The sequence below is a fragment of the Gorilla gorilla genome, chromosome 2 (assembly GCF_029281585.2).
Source record: "Gorilla gorilla gorilla isolate KB3781 chromosome 2, NHGRI_mGorGor1-v2.1_pri, whole genome shotgun sequence".
NCBI classification, from domain to species: Eukaryota; Metazoa; Chordata; class Mammalia; order Primates; family Hominidae; genus Gorilla; species Gorilla gorilla.
Genome location: NC_086017.1, coordinates 119,697,170 through 119,710,432, shown reverse-complemented (window position 1 = coordinate 119,710,432; position 13,263 = coordinate 119,697,170). Strand labels below are relative to the sequence as shown.

Here is a 13,263-nt window from a genome sequence, read left to right as displayed (position 1 = left end):
CTTGTGGTCAGGTTTGTAGTTGAGAGGGTGTGATGCAAATATATTTGCTTTTATGTTTTTCCTCTTAGAGTGTTAACCCTCCTATGTACAAGAATAGACAACGGCACATAGTTTAAACTCCATAATGAAATTTCTCTGATACATGTTGAATGTGAAGATGCCATAATTTCCTACTGGTAGGACTTTGATGTATGACCAAACCGTACGCTTGTTTATCCTTCTTTCCAAACCAGAGAGGAAGAGTTAAACAAAGAATAGTTTTTGGATTTAAAGAAGAAAAAAGTTAATGCACTCCTATCAGAAAAAGAAATAATTATAATCCTCCTAAAGAACAGATTTGAACAAAGAATCACATAAAAATGAAGGATTTATTTTAGGGAGAACGAGAGAACTCCATTTCAAAGCTTCTACCTAGCTGCTACAGAAAACATCAAGGGGAGGCTTATCTGGTCTATCTGATTGAATGTGCAGATATTGTATTGTTGCTGAAATGGAGATTTTCTTTTGAACGCTATTTATTACACCAGCAAAACTTATTCACTGACTAACCAAGGTGGAGTCAGATCTTGCAAATTTCTTAGCCACGAAGAGTAACACAAAGATGCAAACATAAAAAGTTATATGAGGCCAGATACAGGGGCATTTCATTCACAGCCCAAGTGGCAGAAAAGCCGGTTGATACAACAGAATCTCTTTTATTATAGTTTGTTTGTCCCAGAGAAATAAGGCAGGAAGTCTTCTTCAGGAAGACTGGAAGGAACTGAACTCTTTGCAGAGCAGTTCTGAAATATATTTGAAATCTCTGGGTTAGAAACAAAGATAGTTCTATTTGTTCATATGGGATGGAAAGAAAGGCAGAGCTATTACTAATACTTGGGAAAAGATGTTAGGAGAAGTTGGGGCAGAGAGAAAGGGTGGAGGTGGGATAAGAACAAAGGACATTCTTAGCGTTGATGAATACATCAATTGCACACCAATAAAATGCAAGTTCCACTGTATGCTCCACCTAACGAGGGTACATTACTGCTCAAATAAAAAGTTTTGTGATAAGCTAATGTTTAGAATCAATTCCATAAAACTCTACAGAAAACTCTCTGAAATGGACTTGAATGTGACATACATGACCACAACATTTAGTGCTAAAGCTCAGGGTATTGTACAGATGTGTTAAATAATATAGAGATGAGGAAAGTGAAGTTGGAGCTGGAGAGGACTTAGAGGGGCATAGGGATGGTGGGAGCAGCAAAGTAGCCAGAGAAACCAATGTTCACCAAAATAACAGATGTGAAAATTACATGGGATGACATATAGCCATAGTAGATCCTTAATAATTATTTGTGGAAAGAAGGAAGGAGACAACACGGCCACTAGGTATGGTGATGAGCTGTACCAGATCTAGGACTGACCTACTAAGTCCCCAGCACTATGCAAAGATGTGTGTGTGTGTGTGTGTGTGTGTGTGTGTGTGTAATTCTTAAAAGAACCCTAGGGTCTAGATGGTATTTTCCACATCTTGTAGATAAGGAAACTGAAACTCAGAGAAATTATGTTACTTGTACAAGATCTTCCAGCTAAATATTGAAGGCAGAGTTCTAATTTACATCACGTCTACTTCAAAGGTATACTATTAAAAACAATTGACAGAAGCAAAATTTATTTAAAAAATACATCAATAAATGCAATTTATTGTTCACTGTTTTCTTAAAAATGTTCTTTCCATTACACTACTTTTAGGTAATAGAGCTACTTATGGCATGCCTGGGGCAGTAAGGGTTTGCACAATTGAAAAGGAAAAAATCTGTCCTGAAATAACAAAATGAAAACGTGTTTTTTTGTTTGTTTGTTTGTTTTTGTTTTTGACAGAGTCTTGCTCTTTTACCCAGGCTGGAGTGCAGTGGCGCTATTTCGGCTCATGGCAACCTCTGCCTCCTGGGTTCAAGCGATTCTCCTGCCTCAGCCTCCCAAGTAGCTGGGATTACAGGCATGCGCCACTATGCCCAGCTAATTTTTGTAATTTTAGTAGGGATGGAGTTTCTCCATGTTGACCAGGCTGGTCTCGAACTCCTGACCTCAGGTGATCCACCCACCTCTGCCTCCCAAAGCACTGGGATTACAGGCACTGCTTTTTTAACTACCAAACACGATGCTTTTTAAAGTAAGGCTACTGTCTTTCTGCAGTGGTCAACTTACCATAGTAAGCAACTACACAAAGGAGTTTGCATGGAGGCAAAAAGGTATGGATGTGGGTAAAAAAATCCCAATACACAAACTACCAAAAATGAGAATCGTAAAACCTATTTACAATGAGTTGTAAAAGACTAGTACAGCTGAATACTTCTGGGGCAGAAGTACTACATTAGTGAAATTATACCAGTCCTGATCTTGATGATGTTGATAAAAAGCAGTTCTTAACATCCATAATTCATGCAATCATAGGACTGAAAAAATTGACTATTAAGGTTGAAAGTAAATAGGTCACATTTGCTAGATAAATTTTAAGTTAGACAATTGAGCTCAAGGTAAGCATGTCAGTGTCTACCTGTTACCTGGCCCCTCAGCAATCTTAAAAGGATTATCAATGGAATCAATAAAAGAGTGAGGTACTAATTCAGGTTACTGTTCTTGTCTTGGTTGTCACCTTAAATTATTTACTCTCTGTAGATCTCAATTCACATTTTTTTAAAATTCTGGCTATATATTATCTGGATTTATAAGATATCTTAATAAAGAAGTTAAAATAGCCAATTTGATATATAAAGCATAGTGCTACTCTGAGCTCATTTTTATCTATAAAAGAGGGAAACTGTAGAAGATGTTTGATGATGGGTCATTTATACCTCTGACTTATATAGTTTATGTTTATTTGAAAATATATTGGATTTTTAAAAGATTACTGAAAGCATTGCTAACGAAAAAGATTGCTTGTCATAAATTTCACCTTTGCCATAGAATTGATATAATAGAGATCCAAAAAGAGTGTTGGGTTTCTGGCTGAGGACAACTGGTCAACAATGTCAAGGAAGGATGTACTGGTAGAAACCTTTTGGGACAGAGAATTAGAAAAACTGGACACTTATCATTGATTTTGCTATTGAATAGATGTGTGGCTTCAGCTAGACCACTCCATTTTCGAGTACCTCTCATCTTATTTTCAAACCTGCATGACAATAATCCCTTCTTCATATTTTATATTAGTATTATCGGTGCTTAAGATATTTCTAAGTGAAGCAAGGACATTTGCTGCAATCTGACCATTGTTCTAAATTAGCTCTATGCCATTTTTCTTGGACACATGTGTCTAAGTTAATTTTGTTAACTTAGTTTTATTTCATTTCCTCTGTTAAAAGGAAATGCATTTATCCTTTCTTTTCTTTTATTACCACTTAAATGTCCTGCCCTTAAGGGTTTCTTGGTATTTAAACACCTTCCAGGCTGGGCGTGGTTGCTCACACCTGTAATCTCAGTGTTTTGGGCGGCCAAGGCAGGAGGATGGCTTGAGAACAAGAGTACAGGATCAGCCTGGGCAACATAGTGAGACTCCCATCTCTACAAAAAATTTCTGAAAATTAGCTGGATGTGTTTGTGCATGCCTGTAATCCTAGCTACTTGAGAGGCTGAGGCAAGAGGATTGTTTGAGCACAGAAGTTTGAGCCTGCAGTGAGTTATAATCATGCCACTGCATTCCAGCCTGGGTGACAGAGCAAGATCCTGTCTCAAAAAAAAAAAAAAAAAAAGATACCTTCCAGCAATAGTTGAACTTTCATTCTCCCATCCATCCATATGTATTCAACATGTAACGGATTCAACATGGATCCATGCATATTCAACATGAATTGGATGCCTACAGCATACAAAGGCTGTGCCAGCTGCTGGACTTTAGGCCATTTCAGTTGTGGCATATGCAGATTGAAAGCCACATGGTTAAAACTTATGCCCAGCATGTTGAAAAAGCAAAGCTGACAGTGGCAGATACTCTTGACCTCTCCTAGACTCTGGGAGTGTTTGACAGCAAGCCCATGGTTCAATCTATTCCTTTTCCAGTCGTCTTCTGATCCCGCTCCTTTGTGTTGCACGTGAGAATGCCTGACTGATCCTAAGAAGATTAAGTTGGCTTGAATGGAATCTTAAAGAGCTAGACTTCCCTTTGTTTATTATGTATCAGAGAGAACCTTGATGGCTGTCCCAGCATAGACTACAATTTCATAGGTTTTTCAACTGGAGGAGGAAAAACGTATTTACCAGGATAATCCCTTCCCACTCTACACCCTAAAGAAGAGTTCCTAAATTGGATAATTATTTCACATTTCTAATATGATTGCATTCTTAAATAAGAGAACCCTTTGGGCGAGAAAAATTAGCAAATAGATTTTCTATAGATAAAAATATCCTGTTGAATGACATTTCATAAAATTGTCTGCTTCCATAGGTTTTCCAGTGACTCCATAGTCTCCATTCAAGCAGGTACCATGTGAAATTTGTCAAAATGTCTTACCTTGTCGTTGCTTTTCCACATAGTGGGAAATATTGAAGATCAGTGATATAACCAAAGCCAAGCCCAACAATGCTAGAAGTCCCCAGAGGAAAAAGGGGCACCCAGAGATTCCTGGAAATTAAAATAAACATACACATAATATAACAGCTGCTTACCCATTTGTTTTGGTCTGGCTATTGCCACAGTTAAAGCTGTTGCATTTATTCATAATGAAGTACACATTCTCTACCGGGAAACTAATTAATATTCATAACTTTTTTCAGTTTTCAAAGTGGGTGTTGGTGTTAAGTTGCTGAATTCAGCATGGGCAAAAGGATTCAAGTTTCTCACATTCTGAGTGTTTATGAAATAAACGACTTTTTTGTGTAGCTATTAAAAGGTGACAAGTGATGACTGATAAAAAACTTTTGTTCAAAAATCAACAACATTCAAATTACCAAGAATTCTAGTTTGCTATACTTTTCATCTTTCTTTAATCCTCAGACTGTAATCATACACGCTTTCCTTATTTACAGAAAATGGCCTGTTCTCTTCCATTGATCTCAGTAGTATAGAATACGATGTGTTGGGATAAAACAATAATTCTGGAGCCCAGTTTTGTTAAGATTGGCCACAGGGAGATTTCTCATACTATGTAGAGCCCCATGAATGTAAAGTGGAAAGTTAATTACACTTCTCTTTCCCCTAGGCCTACACAGGGTCAGGATAATCAGTATTACCATCTTCCACCCCCACATCTTGTCCCAGTAGAAGGTCTTCAAGGGCAATGACACACATGGAGAGGTCATCTCCTGTAACAATGCCTCCTGGAATACCTCCTGCAGGACCTACATGAGGCTATTTTACAGTTAACTTTTTTTATAAGTAGAAGAAGTATACTCTAAGGTAATGATAAATGCATAGTATAGTAAATACATAAACCACTAATATAGTCATTTATTATCATTACCAAATATTCTGTACATAATTGTATTGCTCTACTTTTCTACAACTGACAGCACAGTAGGTTTGTTTACACCAGCATCACCATAAACATATGAGTAATGCATTGCACTATGACATCCCAACAGTTATGATGTCACTAAATGATAAAAGTTTTTCAGCCCCATTATAATCTTATGGGACCACCATAATATATGTGGTCAATCATCGACCAAAACATTGTGTGTGTGTGTGTGTGTGTGTGTGTGTGTGTGTGTGTGTGTGTGTTTTGAGATGGAGTCTTGCTCTTTCGCCCAGGCTGAAGTGCAGTGGCACGATCTCGGCTCACTACAACCTCCACCTCCCAGGTTCAGGCAATTCTGCTGTCTCAGCCTCCCAAATAGGTGGGATTACAGGTGTGCACCACCACGCCTGGCTAATTTTTGAGTTTTTAGTAGAGACAGGCTTTCACCATGCTGGCCAGGCTGGTCTCAAACTCCTGACCTCAAGTGATCTGCCCACCTCGGCCTCCCAAAGTGCTGGGATTACAGGTGCAAGACACCGAGCCCAGCCAGACCAAAACATTGTTACATAGCACATGACTGTACATTGTACAGTGACAATTATATAATATAACATAATATAGTATAGAACAGCTTCCCTACAAACTCGTTTTACAGTTAATTTATTATAGAGTTGACCAGGGAGTCGCATTGGTTAAAATTAAGCATTTAATGGATGCAGTAATCATTTACCTTTGGCCAAATTGGACTTGTAACCCTGCTTTAGAAATAGTCCAAGCTATAATTATTGCATCCAATTTCTATAGTATATACTTTGGGACCTTGATCATTCACTCATCAAATGCTGAAGGAATGAGAAGTTGATTTCAGAAAGATTATTTTGACCTTGCCTCTGTGAAACTACCTGGATCTACCCATGAATGGAAGTAAAATAGACTTTGATGACTTTCTATTCTGGACATGTCCCAGTTATGTTTTCAAAATTTCTTAAGGGAATGTCAAGACTGCTTCCATCTCGCCGACCATTAAAGCATACAATCTGCCCTAAAATGGCAACAGAGAGTTGAACTTCATGTTGTAGTCAGAAAATAAAATCTAAAATTCTCTGTTGTTCTTTCTTATTTGCTTCAATTTTCCACATTTGGGCCTTTGTTCTCAGGACAAAATAAAACATGTTTTAAGAAAAAGAAGCCATATGAAACTCTCCATTGAATACATTAATTTCAAGGATACTATGAACTGGAAGACATTATTTAATACATCACATGGTGTCTCAAATATAAAGGCCTGGGGATTTCCTTAAGAACTGGCACATTTTTGCTATTATATCCCATGTGAATATTGTACTTAATCATCTGTCTGTCTTTGATACACAATCTAAGCAAATCTCAAGGGCTTTATGATACTCATTTTTGTGAACTAATCATATCCCTTTCTCCTTATTTTCCCTTCACCTTGACTTATTTGGTTATCTTTTATACTGTTACACTTATTTCTAATACCCCTTTTTCTGGAGGAGGGGTAAATAAATACATGGAAAATAATAATAAATCTCTAGCACTTATCACCCTCGGGAACACTAATAAAAATCGATCTCCTTTCTACTTAGCATTTTTTTTCTTTCCAGTTCCCACAGCATGTAGTATTTAGTATATACTCAATACATAGTTATGGTTTGAGTAAATAAAATGTAGTACAATATAACCAATCATACTTCAAGGAAATAAACAGAAAGCCCTAATCTTATTTTTTAAATTACACTGAATCTAGCTATAAATCATCCAATCATTTGGACAAAATTATATTTCAAATAGAAGTTTTGCTTTCTCCTTTCCAATTAAAGAGAGAATTGAAATAGTTGTATTAGTCCATTAATTGCTATAAGAAGATAATTTGACTCTCAGCTACAAAGAAACAACCTAATCAATATCACAAGCCTATATGCTACACTAAAAGTTTTTGGGAAAGTCCTAATAATTTTCATGAAATATGTCAGAAACACTAAGGCAAGAATTTGGGTCACACTGTACATTTCTTTAGGGTTGTGTTTTGTCGTTTACTGTTAGAGTAAATTTGCCCCACATAACCACTTGGAGGCTTTTTAAAACACAATCTAAGTTCTAATATTGGGGAGTAGTTTTGGTATGTGTGATGCAGTTTCACATGGTCTCTGGTTTCCTCTGCTTTTAGGGTCCGTAATTCCTGACACTTCTGTTTTCCAAGTTTTTAAAAATAATATATAAATTTTAAACAAGAAGATTTTTATTTGGAGGCTTTGTATTTTATGACATTCTTAATATCTTTCATAATTTTTTGCTTGCCAACAATAAATACCCCCATTTTGAAAAACAATGCACACACATGAGAAGGGTAGATATTAAGTAGATAATGATGGAAATTTTCAACTTGAATTCAGGTCTGTATAAACGTACACACACACACACACACACACACACATACATACATACTTTATACCTCCCCTTACCCAGTAATTCTAAATATGCAGTATAAATATCTCCATATTCCTGTGGGTATCTACTTAGTACAGACAGTGCCTCTTAGAATATTGGATGCACAAAGTGCTTAAAATTTTTTACCCAACGAGTGTAACCTTTAGTATCAATATTCATTAATTGTAATTACTTTCATTTATATAGCTTTGATCAATTTAAAAAAACTCCCACACAATTTGAATTCAGCTATTTACACTGTTAAAAAGCCGAAGGCCTCGAGAAATTATCAGAGAGGAATGGCAGCTAGGAAAATCATGATTTAAGTTTCTCTCCAGCTTCCAACTACCAGGGGCTAATAGTGGTGGGTTTAATTATAAAACCTCTGACTCCCTTAAAGCCAACAGTAATTGGCAGGCACTGTCTTTGAAATTCACAATTGCATGTGCTCTGGAAGGAAACCCAGCTAAGCAAATATAATGTCTTTCTGCTGGCAGATTTGATTTACACAGAAGCCTTTACTTAAACAATTAGCAATAGAAAAAGCAATAAATATAATGCCTTAATTGTTTTTACTTCAGGCTATCTTTAACTGAGACAAGTGTATGAGTTTATAGTATATTACAGCATATAGCTTCTCTTAATGGCTTTCCTTGGCTTGTAAACTCTGTCAGAGCAATGAACGTCTTTTTGCATTCCATGAATGTGTATATTTATTTTAGGCACCCAGAAATCTCAATAGCAGTATTATGATCCCCATGAGTCTACTTATAAAATGAGTTTTTCTTACCATGGTGGTGGTTGGCGCTAAATAAGGCACATTCTTGATGATTTTTTGAACGTGACACATGATCACTACATGCACAATCCCAACCACTACCCATCATCCCACAGTAAAAGACATTTGAATCATGGATATTAGCACAGGAGGGGGCTCTCAAATCGGTTCCAGGCTTTCAAGTAAAATACCATGCTGTTTTTAATGCAAATCTGAAATCCACTGACCTTATGTGTCTATTATGAACAGGGGGTTATTTGAGAAGTAAATGGTGTGTGTTGGGGAGTGGGCTGTGATGGGGAAAGAGAAAATAGTAATATTAGCTTTGGATACCTATTTTCAAACTGTGGAAAAGGGAATGAGAGTAGTCACCAGTTGTGTGGCTGGTTGTGTGCAAATCACTGAATCTCACTAAGACAATTATAAAACTGGAGTTCATATCTTCATCTGTGTTACATTAAGGCTACCTCTTCCTAGCACATCATGATTCCCCTCAATCAATACTTTACTTAATTTAATTGAAGAAAGTATAAATATGAGAGTGAGGTGGAGGACAGAAGAGAGTAAATTATGATTCCTCCAATGCTAGACTCTTCATTGCTTCTACAATTAAACTTTACCTGAGATTGGTAAACCTCAGAAATTCTACTGAGATTAAAGTGCTGCTGTAGATGAACTTGTCTTTCTCTGTATTTAGTGACTTCATTTATATGTATACTTATTGTTTCTTATTTGAGAAGAACCTTAGTAAGATCCTCTGAAGATGGCATGGTTGTGTGGCAACTTTCATCCAATAAAATACTTTATGATGTTTCTTTTAATATTTCAAGCAGGCCTATTAATTTTGTCACCTCTTCCCTTTAATTCAGGAATGCTGAGAAGATTAAGTGTAATCAAAAATGTCTGGGGAAGTGCCCAATAATGATTTCTCTTGTTCACTAGCAACTTGGGGACATTTATTTCTTGGAACTATGATCTTTAATTGACAATCTTTCCTGGATTGACTTTTCTTAAAAACACTGCCCAATTCATAATATTACCTAAATTAAATGGAGAAACATTGTCTTTGACCCATCTGAGTTTAAAAGATAATTTACACGTTAGTCCCACCTAGTCTCTAAAAGAAAGGATTTCATTGTCCTCGAAAGCTGACGAGGCTCAAGAGAAGAGAAAACTGAGTAAAGGCAATGAGACGCTTTTTTAAAAAAAAAATGAAGATGAGTAAACTAAACTGTGAATCATTATTTAAATTAATGATAGACCAAAGGACTTGTTTTCACCATTTGATTCCATTAATATTGATTTTATGTAAATGCAGAAACACAGCAGGAATTATGATACCAGAACATTATGGATAATGCAGTGACTACAGGCATATAGGTAGGAAAAAAGAAAATACTTGGGTTTTTGTTTTCATACATAGTTTTACTTAACTAGAAATAATTATTCTTTTGTGTGTGTTCAAATTTATTTTATTTTTTATTTTACCTATCTAAATATAAAAAATACTATCATCTGATTCTCTTCCTTCATGTGAAATTTTGTTTTGTTTTGACTTTTAATACCTGTGAGGTTTTTAAATACTTTGTCTTTGCATCTCTTCTGTGAAATTGTAAAAGTTCTCAACTGTTGATGTAGGAGCTCCTGTATTAAACCCAAAGGGGAAGTCTGAACTACAAAATGAGATGGAGGAAATGTTACCATATCTGTTCTAAATTTAGAATTAATTAGTCCTGAAAATAGCTGAATGTCATATTCACTGTCTTTGGTCTTCCCATGCTTTCTGAGTTCCCCATCATCATCAGCTCATGGAATTATACTTAGTAATGCTATGTTCATTTCTTGCAGGGCACTAGAAAAATTAGGATACTTGTTTTTGTTCTTTGCTAAAGTATGAACTGGGAAAGATAAGGAGAGGTATGAAAATTGTATGCCAGCTTATGGTCCCTGTGTGATTTATGTAATCAGTTGGTTTTAAGATCCATCAAACAGAACAATGGAAGCCAATTCACAGAAATTATAATATATGCAATCTTTACTCCATAGCTGGCCTATACAAATTGGTATTAAAAGTACAAAGCATAATAATTAAGCAAAAGAGGTAATCAGACTATCACAAATGATAGCTATAAACAGTTTGCAGGATTTTTAAATCCATGCAAAAATGTTCAACCTCATTATAATCAAAGTAATGCATATTGAACAATGAGTTAGCATGTTGTGCTTATGAGATTAGTGACGATTTTTTAAACGAGATCAGCCTGTGAAGGAGAAGCACTGCTAGAATGAGAGGGAATTGGCATCACTCTTGGAAAAGCAATTTGGCAATAATGAGACTTAAAATGCTCATAATCTCTTAATAATTTCAGTTCTAGAAAGTTTTCTGAAAAAATAACCGTTACTACAGAAAAAGCTATAGAGTTGTTCATCTTTCTGTCATGTAAAAATATTTTTAAAAACTGTATATAACAGGGCTGGGCGTGGTGGCTCACGCCTGTAATCTCAGCACTTTGGGAGGCCAAGGCGGGCGGATCATGAGGTCAAGAGATCGAGACCATCCTGGCCAACATAGTGAAACCCTGTCTCTATTAGAAATACAAAAATTAGCCAGGCGTGGTGGCACGCGCCTGTAGTCCCAGATACTCAGGAGGTTGAGGCAGGAGAATCACTTGAACCTGGGAGGCAGAGGTTGCAGTGAGCCAAGATTGCGCCACTGCACTCCTGCCTGGCAACAAAGAGAGACTCTGTCTCAAAAAAAAAAAAAAAAAAAACAAAAAAAACTGTATACAACATAAATGTTCAGCAATAAACAAATGACTAAACTATAACTGAATAGATGTCATTTTTGTGCATTCATTTAAAATGATTATGCAGAAGTTATACTAAAAAGGGACATGGTTATGTTAGTGAAAAAATAATGTATATGATGTACATTATTATTTCAGTTATGAAAAGCAAACTATATAGAATGTACATAAATAAAATTTGAAAGGAAATACAACATATTTTGTGTTTTTAAGGTGATGGAAAATATGTATGAATTTTTAATATATATATTTCACAGTTCTCCCACATTACATAATATGCATGTTTCCTTTTGCAACAAAAAGATGTTTATTTAATAAATTAGAAGTACATAAAATAATACAGGAGGAATGAACCATCAACATGGATTCATAACAGTGAGTCAATATGGATCCAACCCTTTCACAACAGCAAGTCAATATGGATCTAACCCTCATGATTAATCACACAGCAATTGAATTTTCACTGGCCTTTTCAAAATTGTTGTCTCTCTGAATGTTGACAATTGCATTGCTTTCTAGAAAATACTATAGTGCCTAATCTCTGAGGAATTAGAATTACACTTATCCTGTTTAATAGCTAAACTAAACTAAAGAGGAATACACATAGTCAACAAAAGCTTCTTTAAAAATGACAAGTACTTCACATGGCATAATTATCAGTGAACACTTACTGAACAGCTGTAATTAGATTTACATTCTAAAACACTGTCCACATTTTTCTTTCAAAAGAAAAATGTCAACTTATCCTCATTAACATGTTTCAAAATATATTTTAATTACACTAAAAGTTATCCAACATTTTTAAAATAACTACTTTCTAAATACTAAGGGTCTTCTCGTTAGGACTTAGAAATTATTAAGTGAATTTTTAGACACACAAATGGAACAAAAAATTTAAAATGCCACTTACCTGACATGCTTCTTTTTTTCAGAGAAATCTTTATTTAGCCATAAGACAAATATATGGATTAAAAATCCTCCTACAAACTTTTTTCCTAGGTGATGTTGCTCTGTTATGTTAAAAGCAACATGACAGTAAAACTTATCTTTATCTGTGCCTCAGATTCTTTTCTCTTCTGTTTCTTAAAATCTTTTGTGTGTACTTTGTTTCAGTTACAAACAGGAAATGTGGTGAAGGAGGTGTCTTGAGTTTTGATCTGAAAACAGTCGACTTAAATTGTGTAACGTGGGAAGAAAAATCCCACACACCTTTGTAATCTGACATTTGAATTTTTATCAATACCTGAGTCTAATTGAAAAATAAATAAATAAAGGTATGAATTAAACTAGGAGGGATCTTCCTATCTCTGGAGAGAATCCAGTCATCTCTTCACAAGTAAATTCACATGGAAACAAAATAAGATACACTAAACTGATGAGTAAATAGTAAGCAACCCCTGGGTGTGCTCAGCTGTTGTATTTTCTTGAGCCATGATGGAGGACAGGGAGTTAATATTTTTTGAGCACTTAGTATGTATCAGTTGCCTTCTATACCTCATCTTAATGCGAGGCTAGATGCCTGCCTTATTTCCTGACAATCCTCACCTTGTCAGTATGAGTTTCTCTGTCCAATCTAGAGCCACCTGACAACAAGCTCCTGTTCTCAACCACCATCCCAGAGTCTTAATAGCAGCAGTTCTTACATGTTGGTGTACATAAGTATGCTATAAGATGCTAGTTTAAAATCCTGGGCCCGTCTAAATTAGACTAGGGTGAAGCACTAGAATCTGAATTTTAACAAGCAGATTTTCTGAGTGCATTTTAAATTACATATATTGTATATGATAAGATA

At 35.7% G+C, this 13,263-nt stretch overlaps 1 protein-coding gene across 1 annotated transcript in view; it reads right to left on the bottom strand.

Annotated features, from left to right (window-relative positions):
- Positions 1–12,530, bottom strand: part of TRAT1 (T cell receptor associated transmembrane adaptor 1) — a 32,242-nt gene extending 19,712 nt beyond the window's left edge. The window contains exons 1-2 of the mRNA XM_004036026.5: positions 12,382–12,530; positions 4,493–4,603 (exon numbers count right to left, since the gene is read on the bottom strand). Of these exons, the coding sequence (XP_004036074.1) occupies positions 4,493–4,603; positions 12,382–12,388 (118 nt within the window). The 5' untranslated portion in view covers positions 12,389–12,530. The remainder of the gene's footprint in view (positions 1–4,492; positions 4,604–12,381) is intronic.
- Between the last annotated feature and the right edge of the window lie 733 nt (positions 12,531–13,263).